The sequence below is a fragment of the Bos grunniens genome, chromosome 24 (genome assembly GCF_055505025.1).
Source record: "Bos grunniens cultivar Pamir isolate PY7600 chromosome 24, Bosgru_T2T1.0, whole genome shotgun sequence".
NCBI classification, from domain to species: domain Eukaryota; kingdom Metazoa; phylum Chordata; class Mammalia; order Artiodactyla; family Bovidae; genus Bos; species Bos grunniens.
This window is the reverse complement of record NC_141188.1, coordinates 27,216,372-27,232,997: the sequence shown is the minus strand read 5'-3', so window position 1 is coordinate 27,232,997 and position 16,626 is coordinate 27,216,372. Positions and strand designations below refer to the sequence as shown.

The following is a 16,626-nucleotide window of genomic DNA, read 5'->3' as shown; positions in this document are numbered from 1 at the left end:
TTAATATTTCTTAATAAACAGCAGCAACAACAAAAAATACAGCTGTTTCTGTCTTTCAGTGTGCCAAAGATTTTAACAGCTGATAACACTTTTCAAACATATAGCCCAAATATGAGGGAAGATTATTTTCTTAGTTAAGTTTATCTTAAAGTTTCAGATGTATACCACATATGACATTGCACTATTTTGTTGATTTCAAATCATTTTTTAAGTTTTTTGAGATTTTTATCATATGTAAAGCTTAGTGATTGGAGTTACAGAAGCTGGAACATCAAGATTTTTACCATAGTCTAATGGTAAAATGAACAATGCCCTCAAGAAAATAAACTAGCTAAGAACTAACCACAGATGACCACAGTTGAGCCACTCCCTGCTCAATCTAGACAATGTATCAGATGTTGGGAGACAATGAAAACTCCAGAAGTGCTCTGCCCTCATGATGCTTACAGTCTGGTAAAAAAGTAAATGGCAAAATCCCAGGCGGGTGATGCTAAAGAGTAATGATAAAAGAACACGTGGTGCCATGGAACCTACCGAAGGGGCTCCAGCACTGAGTGTCCAGCAAAGACCTGAGAGTAATTACAAATTATTAAGATGATACAAAGAAAAGAAGGGGGAAGACACTTCTAGTAGAGAGAAGAGCATATGCCTTTGCCTGAAGACAAGGGTGCATGGTTTCTTGAACGGAGTCCATGTAGCTGGAACACAGCATGCAGGACAGAAGGACATGCAGAAAGATGAGCCTGCAGTCTTCTTGGTACCAAGGAAGCCTCAAAAGATTTATTGACAAGTGAGCGTTTTTAGGGAGGTGTTCAAATCATTAAGAAAATGAAAAGATGAATGTTAGTTAGTTGGTTATGAAAGGGTGGAGAAAGAAGAGATTGTAGTTGACTCATTTAATAATGAGGCAAAAATAATTTTGCCTCATTATTAAAAAAAAGATCTTTCAGAATTTTGGATGCTGTGATCTAAGGGTGGCAGAAAAGCCCAAACAGTACAGTGGAAGGAGTGTGCAGCGTGGCAGGAGGCTTGGTTTGGGAACAAGGGACTTCCCAGGTGGCACAGTGACAAAGAATCTGCCTGCTGATGCAGCAAACACAGGAGACACAGGTTTGATCCCTGGATCAGGAAGATCTCCTGGAGAAGGAAATGGCAGCCCACTCCAGTATTCTTGCCTGGAATATCCCATGAACAGAGGAGCCTGATGGGCACAGAATGCTTCTGGTATTTACTGCTCCAAAGGCAGGATGCTAAACTTCAAGCAATCCACAGAACCTTCAAGAAAAAAATTAGCCACTCAAAAAGATTTTCCCTATCAGAAATGCCAGTAGCTCCCCCAGTGAGAAATGGTGATAGATTGTGAGAGATTCTCATTAGGGATTCATCTTACCTCTTTTTAAAATGCAAATATCCTCTAGGCTGATTAAGCCTTGATACATTCATTTACTCATCAGGTATTATTGGGCACCTACCTACTGTGTGCCAAACACTTCCCTAGGTCTTGTCTCAAAATCACACCTTCATGGGAATGCTTTTCATCAGTCCAGCAGGTGCTGCCTGGCTGATGGGAAAATGAGAAGGGAGATTTGGGTGGAGACGAGAAGTGGTAGGTCCAATTTTCCCTATTCTAAAATATCTCCATCCTGCTATTCTTCCAAGTTCCCTACGATACAAACTAAATCAACTGAAATAAATGGCCCATAAACTGCCTCGTGTTAGAGATCCAGTCTCCTTAGACCCCAAGAGTGCTAATTGGGAAATGGCACCAGTGGCCCGGCTCAGTCATCTTTTTTTTTTCTTATTTTTTTAAAATTTATTTTTAATTGGAGGATAATTGCTTCACAGTGTTGTGTTGCTTTCTGCCATACAACAGCATATAAGTATATCAGCCATAAGGATACATCTGTCCCCTCCGTCTTGGACCTCCCTCTCACCCCCTCTAGGTTGTCACAGAGCACCAGGTTGAGTCCCTGTGTTATACAGAAACCCTCTATTAGCTCTTTTGCATATGGTAATGTATGTTTCTTTGCTACTCTCTCAGTTCCACCCTCTCATTCCCTCATGAGGTCTGCAAACCCATTCTCTTTGTCTGTGTCTCTATTTCTGCCCCGCAAATGGGTTCTTCAGTCCCATTTGTCTAGATTCCACATATATACACTAATATACAATATTTGGTTTTCTCTTTCTGACTTCACTCTGTATAACAGGCTCCCAACCAATCAGCTCTTCTTTCAATTTCCTCCTTCGTTCGCATAGTACTCTGCCGGGGGTCTGTTCACCTCAGGGAGGCTGTCCTGGTTTTCCAACCCAGCACCGAAGGACATGCTGGACCCACGTCTCCAGAAGATACAGGTGGGAGGCGGCGCGTGGGCGGCGGCAGCAGTGGCTGGAGGGGTGCCCTCTGGGGACCCTGCGCGTGACCCCTGCCTCGCTGTGAACTGCAGCACCATACTGTCCACTGTCTGCTGTCACCTCCCTACTCAAAGGATTTCCTCAGGATGCTGCCGTAGCATCTCTGAGAACTGCATCCTTCTAGCTACTCACACTCAAAATGTTGACACCATCTGCTGCCTTCTATCCTCGACACGCAGGGCATTGCCAGGGGTTCACGTGGTCCCCATAAAGACTCTCACCCCACCCATCCATCTGGGCGCCATGACGCTATTCCCGGTCCTCACCGCATCTCCCTTGGCTTACTACCTTAACCCTCAAACCGTCTCCTGGCTCCCACCCTGCAGTACTGCCAAAAAAATCTCCTCGAAGCTCTGAAGGCATAGAATCCCTCCTTGGAAGTTCATCCTTATAGGATCTGTGAAGATCCTTAGCACAAGGCTTTGTCCTTATTTTCTGCTCATATGGTCTGGGTGTCAGAATCCACCCCTCCTTGTTCTGACACCTGCATTTCTTAAAGCAGATTGTTTCCTTCCACCTCCCATCTGCTCCCTCCCCTAAACCTCTCCCAGATTCTCTAGAGGAGATACTTTCTGCCTTTTCTGAGCTCCCCAGAACTGTTTTTGCAGCTGTTATTCACACAATGAAGTTATTCTACCTCTTATAGTAATGTTGGAGAAGGAAATGGCAACCCACTCCAGTATTCTTGCCTGGGACATCCCAGGGACAGAGGAGCCTGGCAGGCAACAGTCCACGGGGTCACAAAGCAACTAAACAACAACAACCTCTTGTAGTAATGTGTGTGTATTAGTCGCTCAGTCGTGTCCACCTCTTTGCGACCCTGTGGACTGTAGCCCCCCAGGTTCCTCTGTCCCTGATATTCTCCAGGCAAGAATACTGGAGTGGGTAACCATTCCCTTCTCCAGGGGATCGTCCTGAGTCAGGGATCCATCCCCAGTCTCCTCCATTGCAGGCAGATTCTTTACCATCTCAGCCACTGCTGCTGCTAAGTCATGTCAGTCGTGTCCGACTATGTGCGACCCCATAGACAGCAGCCCACCAGGCTCCCCTGTCCCTGGGATTCTCCAGGCAAGAACACTGGAGTGGGTTGCCATTTCTTTCTCCAATGCATAAAAGTGAAAAGTGAAAGGGAAGTCGCTCAGTCGCGTCCGACTCTTCGCTACCCGATGGACTGCAGCCTCCCAGGCTTCTCCGTCCATGGGAGTTTCCAGGCAAGAGTACTGGAGTGGGTCGCCAGTGCCCTCTCCAATCTCAGCCACTAGGGAAACCCTATGTCCGCTTTATCTCTCCTGACAAACTGAACCTCTTTGAAATAGAATCAGTGTACCATTTATCTATAAACTAGCTCAATGCCTTGGACACAGAACAATCCTTTAAAAACCTAAGAGTTAATGTATCTTTCTATGTTTGGAAAAAGTTGGAATCATAATCTGAATTTCATTTGTTTAGAAGAAATCTTTAATGTCTGGATGGAGTGAGGGGTAAATTTTTGTTCGACTTGAACACGTTCAGCAGTTCCTAGCTGTGCTTCCACTGTGTGCCAACCTGCCTTCTAGATGCTTGTGAGCAGCCCCACGGTCATGGAGCCTACAGTAGGGGAAAGGCAGGTGTAGGGAAAGCAATTCGACGTTTCTGGAGCAGCCACTGTGTGCCTTTTCATACTGAACACAGGGTGCTCCGAAAATGTCAGATTCTTTTCAGACGAGATGGTTAGATGGCATCACCGACTCAATGCACATGAGTTTGAGCAAGCTCTGGGAGGTGGTGAAAGACGGGAGCCTGGCGTGCTGCAGTCCATGGGGGCACAGAGTCGGACACGACTTAGCGACTGAACACCACCACCACCACCATGTGTCGGTAGCTAGATTTGGTGATTGTTGTTAATGCATGAAGCTGGGGAGAGCCCAGGTACCCCCGACACCGAATGCCTCTCTGTCAATCCAAAGGCGAGACCACCACCTCCACTGTAGCAGTTTGCTATAGTTAGTTAGACCACCACCTCCAAAATAAGCAGTTTCCTATAGTCAGTCATATGAAAGACCTGAATTTATGGAATTACATAATTGGTTTAATTTCATTACAAGATAGAATCATTCAAGAAAGGGGGAAAAAGGAGAAACGTACATTGAAATTTGCCTAATTTCACTGTCCTGCAGAAGTATTCTCACAGCTTTCTAAAACCATTGCTTTTCACTGTTGGGTTTTGCCAGTTTGCTTATTTGAAGTCAATTGAAAAGCCTGTTTTCCACTTTGGACCTTGGAAACAGTTGTTGAGCAGTTTTTGGCAATTCCTGCAGTTCGACTTACTGACAGAGCAGTGCCATCTAGTGATGTAAAAGGAAAACTTGAAGTTCTTGGTTTTCTTAAGCTTCTGGGCAGGAGGGGTCAGGGGGAATCTGGTTTTCTCCATTCTATTTTTTAGTGTCATTTTCAGGAGTACATTGCAGCCTAAAGGTCGAAACAGCCTGTCACTTATGTCTAAGAAATTACGTATTATATAGATATATCTGAAAATATGCATTATACAGGTTTCCTTATATTGTGCTGATTCTCAAAGCATTTGTAGCAACTATAGAAAACACCAATACAATGGTAAATAAAATATTTCAAAAATGATAAATTCTCAGGATCAGTAAAAAGTAAGCCAGAAGAAGAGATATGAATCAGGAGAAAGGTGTGGACACCGTTTAAGGCAATCTTGTAGTCTATTTGATTACTGCTTGTGAAGTGGAAAATCTTGTGATGGGAATAATTCAGTTGCTGAATGTCCTTATTTGGAATATACTGTTGCATGCATCTCTGTAATTAAGGGCTTCTTATCCAGGCTATGAATTATGCAGCCTCTCCTTCTCATTCCCCTGCTACTCTGTGATTTTACACAGTTGATTTCACAAGTGTGGTCCCTAGACCAGCAGCATCAGCGTTACCTGGAAACTTGTGTAAGAAATACAGATTTTTATACCCCACTCCAGACCTGGGTGTGTGCATGCTAAGTTGCTTCAGTCCTGTCCAACTCTTTGTGACCCTATGGTCCATAGCCTGCCAGGCTCCTCTGTCCATGGGATTCTCCAGGCAAGAATACTGGAGTGGGATTGCAATGCCCTCCTCCGGAGGATCTTCCCGACCCAGGGATGGAACCCGAGTCTCCTATGTCTCCTGCATTGGCAAGCGAGTTCTTTACCACCACGCCACTTGGGAAGCCTCATCCCAGACCTACTGAATCAGAAACTCCCTGGTGCAGCCCGGAAGTCTTGCCTTTTAACAAGATGATTCACGTGCCACTTATACTTGAGAATCACTGCTTATTAACATCCCTCTTGGAAAATAATTGGGAATGGAAAAGAAAGTTAAATATTAAAAAGCATATTTAGATATTTGTTAGTAACTCTAATTTTTTAAAGATGTTTTAGGGGCCAAGCAAATTGACACTAAATAAAATAATGTTGGCTTTTTGGGATCTTCAGTTTGTCTATGCCAAGTTAAAAATAGGAGCTGTCCAAGATTATATAACGTCCCTTGAAATGACAGTTTGCAACATGATCTAACAACTCAAGTGTAGCATAGCATTGTTAACTCTCTGTTTTAAAATTCTTGGTGTCATAAATGTTTCCAAGGAAAACATTTATGTTTTTCCCTTGGACTCTCAAGGAGATCAACCAGTCAATCCTAAAGGAACTCAGTCCTGAATATTCATGGGAAGGACTGATACAGAAGCTAAAGCTCCAATACTCGGGCCACCTGATGCGAAGAACTGACTCATTTGAAAAGACCCTGATGCTGGGAAAGATTGAAGGCAGGAGGAGAAGGGGACAACAGAGGATGAGATGGTTGGATGGCATCACCAACTTGATGAACATGAGTTTGAGCAAGGTCTGGGAGTTGGTGATGGACAGAAAAGCCTGGCGTGCTGCAGTCCATGGGGTCGCAAAGTCGGACACGACTGAGCGACTGAACTGAACTGATAAGAGGAAACAAACAAATGGCATCCATGGCCTTTATTTATCTCATTTTATTTCCCTTAAATTATTTTAGCCAAAGCTGAAAACTCTTTAAGAACGGGTTGGGTGTAAGCCAGGGACCCTAAAGGCAGTTTCTGATTCTGCCTTGTGTTCAAAGAAGGGAAACAGAATTTGTAAAGCACTCGGCCTGGTTGGAAGGGTGGATAAGAAAGGGAAGTAACAGGTGTTTCTGTGACTATCGGATGGTGGGCATGAGATGGACGAGCAGCAGCAGGCATGTTAGGTCATCTCTATTTGGGTCCCCAAACATCATCCATTGATTACCATTCTAAAGCAGGCTACAGTTCTTTCTGACTGAATGGAAATAATAAGCCATATAATGCCTCAAAGTTAAAACAATATTTTAAACTTCTTTGTACTCCTCTACATCTCATCTGCAATAAGTTATCAGTTAGTCTGAGATATTAAAGTTTAAGGGGTCACTTAACCATGGACTCAGGAAGTAACAGTTAGAGCTGGACATGGAACCACAGACTGGTTCCAAATAGGACAAGGAGTTCGTCAAGGCTGTATATTGTCACCCTGCTTATTTAACTTATATGCAGAGTACATCATGAGAAACACTGGGCTGGAAGAAGCACAAGCTGGAATCAAGATTGCCGGGAGAAATATCAATAACCTCAGATATGCAGATAACACCACCCTTATGGCAGAAAGTGAAGAGGAACTAAAAAGCCTCTTGATGAAAGTGAAAGAGGAGAGTGAAAAAGTTGGCTTAAAGCTCAACATTCAGAAAACGAAGATCATGGCATCCGGTCCCATCACTTCATGGGAAATAGATGGGGAAACAGTGTCAGACTTTATTTTGGGGGGCTCCAAAATCACTGCAGATGGTGACTGCAGCCATGAAATTAAAAGACGCTTACTCCTTGGAAGGAAAGTTATGACCAACCTAGATAGCATGTTCAAAAGCAGAGACATTACTTTGCCAACAAAGGTCCGTCTAGTCAAGGCTATGGTTTTTCCTGTGGTCATGTATGGATGTGAGAGTTGGACTGTGAAGAAAGCTGAGCGCCGAAGAATTGATGCTTTTAAACTGTGGTGTTGGAGAAGACTCTTGAGAGTCCCTTGGACTGCAAGGAGATCCAACCAGTCCATTCTAAAGGAGATCAGCCCTGGGTGTTCTTTGGAAGGACTGATGCTAAAGCTGAAACTCCAGTACTTTGGCCACCTCATGCGAAGAATTGACTCATTGGAAAAGACTCTGATGCTGGGAGGGATTGGGGGCAGGAGGAAAAGGGGAGGACAGAGGATGAGATGGTTGGATGGCATCACCGACTCGATGGGCATGAGTTTGGGTGAACTCCGGGAGTTGGTGACGGACAGGGAGGCCTGGCATGCTGCAGTTCATTGGGTCGCAAATTGTCGGACACGACTGAACGACTGAACTGAACTAACCATGGACTCAAAGAATCACAACAGAAAGCTTGAAAATCATCTGCTTAAGGCTAATAGCCTATTAGCCAGGAGCAGCTGTCATCCAGTGACTTGTAAGTCCTCCAGGGTTCTGTTTGTTAAGCTCATCAAGGTGACTTCAGAAAAGGAAGTCTTTTCTAAAGGTGCCGACCTCGGGAACAAAGAGTCATTGACTGATTGTAAAACTGACCTTCCCTCATTCCTTTTCCAAAAAAAAAAAAAAAAAAAACAATTATTTTCTTCCCAGTTACCAAGAAGGCCAGTTTTTACAAGATGCCTAGGTTCTTCTAATGATAGAAAAAAAAATTTTTTCCCCTAAATCAGTAAATTGGGAATCTTTTGAAGGATATGTCTGGTTCATCTAAAAACACTACTTGTTTGGCTACAGAAACTAGAAGCTTACTTTTCTTCTTCAGTCTTAAATGCTGAAGGCATGTCATATGTGACATTTTTCAATCACCAAGTTCCTTGTGAGAAAAAAAAAAAGTTAAAGATTTCATAGTTGAGAGAAACCATAATGTCCGCTTTGTCCAGACATCCTTCTTTCTGATGCTTGAAATCCTTTCATACCATCCCCACAGGCCATCACTCAAACTTACAGAACTGAAAATATTCAAAAAGAAGTGGGAAGGAGTAGTAATGTGGGACAGAAGCCAGTGTGTATCAGTTACTCCATTTATATTGTCTGCACCAGTTTGGAAATTTCCATCAATTCATGGTCCTCCAGAGCTTGTATGACCTTCTTGACCCTAGTTATTGCGGTAACTTAGAAACACATGGTCTAAGTTAGGGTTTCTGAAGCTTGGCACTTTGCCCTTTAGAGCCAGAGAGTGCCGTGTTGGCGGAGGGGCTGTCCTGTGCATCGTAGGATGTTGAGCAGCTTCTCTGGTCTCTTCTTCCCAATAGTTGTCAGTAGCACTCACTTCCTCTACTCCCCCCTCCAACCCCCCAACACAGAATTCCGCTTTGATAAGCAAAAATGTCTCCAGGCTTTACCAAATATCCCAGGTGACCACAGGGAGGTGGGGGCGGGTTTGGGGAGTGTGTGTGCACCAAATCTCTCCCAACTGAGAACTACTGTTTGAACTTAAGCGTGTGTGCTGTGAGGTGCAAGCCCTAAGGAAACATCCAAACCATCTCCTTTAGGAAGGAGTAGTTAAGATCTCAGCCATCTCCTTAGTCACATAGAGAGTTCCACAGTTGACAAAACGTTGGTACAGGTCTCTTGGAGTTTTTGTACCATGAATGTGGAGCGAATATCTTAGTCTGTCACGTCTTTATTAAGGGTCTGTGAAAATAGGCTACTGCAGTCAGTGTCCTAAACCGCAAATAGCAGAACTATTAGGTTGATTCCAAGAAACCCTCAGTTTTAAGTGTTAGTCGCTCGGTCATGCCTAACTCTTTGTGACCTCATGGAGTGTAGCCCACCAGCCTCCTCTGTCCATGGAGTTCTTCAGGCAAGAATACTGGAATGGATTGCAATTTCCTTCTCCAGGGAATCTTCCCCACCCAGGGCTCAAACCCCAGGTCTCCTGCTTTGCAGGCTGATTCTTTACCTTCAGAGCCCCCAGGGGCTTCAAAATCTATTTTGGTAAGTTTTTACGGAAGCATAGTGAATTACTGGATTTTCACAAATTGAGCCTACCATGTAAACAGCAGCCAAATAAGAAATATAACCAGCACTGCGACACCATTTCCACTGACTCCCTCCCCCTCAACCATGCCTTACCATGGTGCTCTCTCACACTCCTGGCCTGGCTATTCCTTTTGCAGGGCTCTGCCTGACTTGCTGTCTCATCCCATTCCAGTCTCTGCAGATACAACCTCCGAGAGCCTCCCTGAAGTCCTAAATTCCTCTCTACCACCCTGAACCTGCTTGAATTTTTCTTACAGCTCTTATCACACCCTATTTGTGTCCATCTTCCCAACATGTAAGAATCCAAGAGAACAGAAACACTCTAACTTAACATATGGTGGGAGCTTGGAAAATTAAAGGCATGGGTACATCCAAATTTCTGAAATTGTAAGGTGAGGAAAATTCATTCAAGTCTTAGAAATGAGGAAATAGCATCATAATTCTATTCATTGAGTGCCTGCTATGTGCCAGTCATTGCAATAAGAACATGTATGTATTATTTCTTTTAATTTTATAATAACTCTGCAAAATGAATGTTATTAGGCTGCTTTCAGATATAAGTACCAAAACCCAACTAAAAGATTAAATAAAAAGAATACTTATTATCTCATAAGAAATAGTCCAGAGATAAGGGCTGGTTCCATATTTGAGCAGTCCTATAACTCAAAGATGTTATGGTTTCAGTTTGGCTTCTCTGCCATCTTATAAGCTTTCTGCTCATGGTCACAGGTGGCCCTCACCATTCCAAATGTCACATCCTTGCTCAGCAGTCTCCAGAAGCAGGTACAAAGAGACTGTGCATTTGTTTTTCTTCTTATCAGAGGGAAGAATCTTCTTCTAGAAGCTCCTTGATATCTCATTGGCTAAATTCTCTTACCCGTTGTTATAAACGCAATGTTTGTGTCCTAACCCGAATTCACATGCGGAAGCCCTAACTTCCAATGCGATAGCATTTGAAGGTGGGGCCTTTGGGAGGTAATTAGGTTTAGATGAAACTTTTGCTACTCCAAATAATTGTAACAGCCTCTAGTAATAACAAAGTTCAGAAGAAAAGCCCTATCTTTATGCCCTCTCCTAAAAAGTGGTGATGAGACTGGAAACAAGATTGTAAGGTACTACACTTACACACCCAGCTCTTGGCTTCTGAATACCATTCAGTATTAGAAATCAAGGCTTCCTGATGAAATGGTTCATTCTAAAGCTGGGACAGAGAAAATACAAGACGAATGTGGAATATCTTGTAATACTAGACAGTAAGAAAGAGCTCAAAAACCAAAGCATGGGGACATGTCAGAGGGACATAGAATTTAACCGTCAAGATCTTCCAGTGGCCACAGCTGGAACTGTTTGAACAACAAAATAAATAAAATGGTGTTGTATTATAATCCACAGAGTAAAATCAATATGTATGAGTCCAAGCTGATAAAGATGATTGAATTAGTAAATAAGTGATAGAAAAAGAGATAAATCTTTCTCACAAAAGAATTCCAAACAACAAGCATAGATTCCCTGCCCCTCTGAAGCAGAGCTTAACCCCTCTCCTCCGGCATATGCCTGTTCAGCATCCCCACTCTGAGGTGAGCTCGACTTAATGACTCACTTCAAAGAATACAGCACGTGAAGGGAGAGTCGCAGCTTTACAGAGGAGAAACCTGCAAAGGATGCTTAGCAAATACTGTCGCGTGGCTGTCATGCACCCCTGATATGCTGTGATGAAAAGGGCACTTCACCACCACTCTGTGGTATTCTTTACAAAAACACACTGCCCAGTTCTAAATGTAAGAAAAATAACAGATACATCCAAGTAAGAAGATACTCTGCGGGATAATTGGCCAAAGTCAAGTCCTCAAAGTGGTCAAGGTCATAAACAAGGAAAGCCTGATAGATGGTCACAGACTAGAGTAGGTTAAGGAAGCATGAAAACTTCCTGCAACATGGGGCATTAATGGAGGAAATACTGAAACCTGAAGTATAGAATTTAGTTAACTGTACCAATTTTCAGCTCTTAGTTTTGACAAATGTACCACAGTTATTTAAAATGTTAACTTTAGGGGGAGATGAGTAAAGGCGCTCAGCACTTTCTCTACAATATTTGTGTAAATCTACAAATACCCCTGAATTAAAAATTCAGTTAAAAAGAAATGTGTGAGAAAACCAATATTGTACTTCAATTAAAGAATTCAGGGAAATTCTCAAAAATCAATTGTTGAAATGGCAAAAGCATGTAACAACAGTAAAATGTAAATGGGATAAAACCCCTTGAGAAGCAATGGGCAATGAAAAAAACAAAGTGTATGCTAGACAGCTGTTGAAACTGGTTATGCAGATGTTCATTGTCCTGTTAACTCTGCTTTTGTATATATAGTCATAGCACATCTTACTCTATATCTGTAAGTTCTGTATCCAAAGTTCTCCATTCACAGAGTGATGAGTAAATTGCAATGTAAACGTTTTAAGCAGTTAAAAGTAAGTAAATTCATGAAATAAAAGATTCTCTGCTTTCAAGATAATTAGCAATCAAGAGTGACAAAGCTTCTTGTATCAACTACTGAGATAATAATGAATAGATGAACTTTGTTGTCTGTATCCCTCAATGAATGAATGATGTTGCATATCACAGCTGTACAACTTTTGCTACTTAAAGTGCAGTTCAAGAACCTGCAGCCTCAGCATCATCTGAGAACTGGTTAGAAATGCCAAGGGTAAAGCTTAAATTCAGGCATACTGAAATGAAATCTTCATTTTAACAAGAACCCCAGTGAACAAAATACAGATTAAAACTTGAGCACTGCTTATGTGGTTTTCTACATTTCTTAACAAGTAACATTTGAAAAGGTACGCTCAAATAAAAAATGAAAATACTTTTATAAAGAGTTTACATTTGACTTGAAAACTATAAATTGCCCTCCTTTACTTATATCCTGGAATATATATTTGGTCAGAATAACATTTACTTAAAGTTACATATAATATCACACCTTTGCTAGGCCCAGTAAGATTCTAGGGAAGAATAAAAGTGGAGAATATATTACCTGGGCAACTCCTCAGGAGAGTTTGTACAGAGAAAACAATGGTTAGGAGACTAGGCAAGAAATGTATCACATTTTAAGAATGTCCCCTGATGATGTGACAATGAGGAATCCTGAATCTCATCCCTATTCTTTCCCTTCGAAAATACCCACCAGAGGAACATGCAGAAAGGAGTAATCCATTCAGCATTGCTTTCCCTTTTGTGTTACATCATACCACCTTTGAAAGTACATAACTTGGGGAGCACAACTTTGGTTAGAGATATCTCTAGCCATTGCTAGCTGGTCAACTAGTAACAGGATGAGGAAGAGATAATATTCTGACTATAAAACAGAAAATTAGCCACGGTTGTTCATCTCCGCAAGAGAAACTTATACTAGAGGCTGAACACCCACTATCCTTAAGTGTCTCTTTGCCAGAGTAGAAACAAGAACACATACTACAAGGCAGAGGAAAGAAAGGAAGAGGAAAGATCAATGTGTAGAACAGACCCTGCGAGACGCTTCAAAAGGATGGAAGCGAAAGAGACTTAGAAACTTTAGGGAAAGCCCTGCTTTCCATGATGTACCAATCAAGGCTTCATGGATCCATGTGACCTGAGATGCCACATGAAAAAAAGCAGGAAAGACTGAGAAAAATCCAAATTTAAGACAGATTACAGAGAATACATAAATAGCAGGTGAGGACATAAAGGCAATAAATACAGATTTCAGTTTGGAATTATAGTGGAATCAGGATATGGAACAGTAGATTAAATGTTGGCAGAAACAAGGAAAAGTTTTAATTATTTTTAAGATGGTGAAGATCTAAATATGTTTGGCCATTATTGGTGAAGGAAATACACATTTGGTTAGCAAATGAAGTAGCAAATCCAGGTAAAAGATTAGTGGAAGGAACAAGGTTCTTGAGAAGGTAAATGTGGGAGAGTAAGTGGAAAAGTTGCAAATAAAGCGCACAGATGATGGTTAACCTTGAAAAGGCATTAGGACGGCTCTTCCTTGGGGAAAGAAGGGAAGGAGAGGGGAATCGGAGATACAATCCATCAAATAAAATGTGGGATCATTTCCTGAGAGTGAGTGGGCTCAGGAATGTGGTGTGAGGGATGCAATACAAGAAGCAAAGATAAGGCGATTATATAAAATTTATGGTCTGAGTGAGCACACTTTTGAGAATGAAAGAGATGCTCACAAACAGGATGTCTGCACAACAGAACTCTTCTGAACAAACGTAAACATACCCTGGAAACAAACATCACTATTGTGAAGGAAGCATGGATGTGTGACGGGTCCCTTCAACCTCTCTGGCCCTCCCCAGCAATGTTGCCAATACAGGGTTAAAGAGAATCATAGTTAGGCTTCCAGAGTTGGGGGAAAAGTGAGGCCAGAATATTAGAAGCTCAAGAGACTGAGAATCCCTGAGTCATCGACAACAACTTTGGAATGGCTGCCGTCATGTGCTAGCACTGTCCAGCAGAATTGTCTGCAATGATGGAAGTGTTCTTAAGCCTCTTACCTCATGTGGCAACCGGGCAGATGAATTAATTGAAAATAATTAGCTTCCCTGATGACTCTTCGGTAAAGAATCCGCCTGCCAATGCAGGAGATGCGGGTTCAATCCCTGGATGGGGAATATCCCTTGGAGAAGGAAATGGCAACACACTCCAATATTCTTGCCTGGCAAATCCCATGGACAGAGGAGTTTGATGGGCTACAGTCCATGAGGTTGAAAGAGAGTCAGACATGACTTAGTAACTAAACAACAGCAACTAGTCACGTGAAGCATTAAGCCAAGAGTGAAGCCAAGAGATTAATGGACTATAAAGAATGCAGCAGGGGTCAGAAGGCAAGATGGGAGCTTTTGTGCAGATTGAGCGTAAATGTAACTATTTAGTTGTGAATAATGATGTACTTAGTTGTGAATAGCGATGAAATCCCAAGTGTGACAGTGCTTGGTAAGAACCAAAGAAAACAGCTAGTGGGACTGGAGGGGTTGTTGAGGAATGAAGTCTGAATATGGGCAGTCACGTGTGACCTGCAGGGGATGATGGGAGTTAGTAGGGGGCAGGGCTAGGGGGCGCATCTCACACTAAAGACCTTGAGGAAAGCTACGTGGGTCCCCGAGAACATGAGGTGAAAACCACCAGCTAAGGAGAGAAGGATCGGGTCCCCGAGAACACGAGGTGAAAACCACCAGCTAAGGAGAGAAGGATCGGGGAGTGGCTAGGATTTCAAGATGAGAGTTTCTGCCTTTGTTTTTCCGATGGTAGCTGTGTTCTGAGTTTCCTGGGGGAGGCAGTATGCATCTAAAAGAAGCTGGATTTGGGTTCTGCTCTCTGGCTCTGGTCATGGTGGGGAACAAACAGGAGAATTAAAATGTGTTTCCTTTTGACAAAGGAGGAGAGTGGTGGTTAAACACACACATCCTTCTTAATGTCTATAATATCCTAGGTGGTAGGTTATTCATTAGCGAAATATTTAAGCTGAGTTGACTGATACGTTGTATTAAACAACAAATAATTTTTATTTTCTAGATCTGCTTTGACTTTGGAGATGGACTCCATTTTGAGGTAAGAAACAAAGGGGATTATTCCTATCTTGAATTTTACAGAAGACAGTGCGTCTTTACCAGACTGAAAGCACAGACTCCCACTGAAACCGCTAGGTGGCGTTTTGAGGGGGTGCCGAGGAGCCGCGGGCCTTTGTGTCTCAGCACAGGAAAGAATTCAGCGAGAGGCGTAGTGATAGATAAGAGATATACTAGAATAGGATGATTGTGAGGCTTCCAGGCAGGTGGTCAAGGGTTGTGCTGCCCCGAATATTAGTGGGTTCAGTTCAGTTCAGTCACTCAGTCGTGTCCGACTCTTTGCGACCCCATGAATCGCAGCACGCCAGGCCTCCCTGTCCATCACCAACTCCCGGAGTTCACTCAGACTCACGTCCGTCGAGTTGGTGATGTCATCCAGCCATCTCATCCTCTGTCGTCCCCTTCTCCTCCTGCCCCCAATCCCTCCCAGCATCAGAGGCTTTTCCAATGAGTCAACTCTTCACATGAGGTGGCCAAAGTACTGGAGTTTCAGCTTTAGCATCATTCCTTCCAAAGAAATCCCAGGGCTGATCTCCTTCAGAATGGACTGGTTGGATCTCCTTGCAGTCCAAGGGACTCTCAACAGTCTTCTCCAACACCACAATTCAAAAGCATCAATTCTTCGGTGCTCAGCCTTCTTCACAGTCCAACTCTCACATCCATACATGACCACAGGAAAAACCATAGCCTTGACTAGACGAACCTTTGTTGGCAAAGTAGTGTCTCTGCCTTTCAATATGCTGTCTAGATTGGTCATAACTTTTCTTCCAAGGAGTAAGCGTCTTAATTTCATGGCTGCAGTCACCATCTGCAGTGATTTTGGAGCCCAAAAAATAAAGTCTGACACTGTGTCCACTGTTTCCCCATCTATTTCCCATGAAGTAATGCATTTTTATAAATAAAAGGAAGAAAGGGGATGGAAAGAAGATCACCTTGTTTTTCATTCTTTTGAGTCTTACGTCATTAACTCCTATGTGTTGGGTGGGGGAGTTATTGACCCTATATGGTGCATCCCTCATGGCACTTTGGAAAAATTATATTAGGTCTCAGTACAGTGAGGGTCTTTCACTTTGAAATGTCACCTTCCTGTAAATTATTGTTTTTTGTATTTGCAGAGAGTATGTTTTAAGGGTCATTAACTTGTTGTTGTCACTGGGCAGGTTTGGGGCCTTATTTTCCACTATTGTTTTTTTTGTTTATTTTGGGACATGTCTCTTGCTTCTGTTACATGGTTTTGTTGTTAAGCAAACCCATCTAGCTTCGATGCTAAGCAACTTGTTCAGCTTTATGAATTAAGTAAGTCCACATTGTTTTGGGATTTTTCCATTACTTGCTTGAGTGATTATTTACTTACTGTGGTCTCCCAAAGCCCACTAAGTTCCCTCTCTATTAACAGTCTCCTAATGGGACTTCTGAGCTAGCTTTTGGTTATCCTACTCTATGCCTGGGGCTTCCCAGGTAGATCAGTTATAAATTTCAGGTGGATTCAGGTAAATTTCAGGTAAATTCCCAGGTGGATCATTTCCTGCC

General features: G+C 42.7%; 1 protein-coding gene across 2 annotated transcripts in view; it reads left to right on the top strand.

Annotated features, from left to right (window-relative positions):
• Positions 1-16,626, top strand: part of DSG2 (desmoglein 2) — a 52,716-nt gene that overhangs the window by 4,140 nt on the left and 31,950 nt on the right. Inside the window, exons 1-2 of one of the 2 annotated variants that reach the window (XM_086372883.1) lie at positions 14,552-14,692; positions 15,044-15,079. Coding sequence is in view for 1 of the 2 variants with exons in the window: in XM_086372882.1 (XP_086229008.1) it covers positions 15,044-15,079 (36 nt within the window). In the remaining variant the exon portion in view is untranslated. Of the gene's footprint in view, positions 1-14,551; positions 14,693-15,043; positions 15,080-16,626 lie in introns of those variants that run through there. The other variant, XM_086372882.1, reaches the window with a different exon arrangement.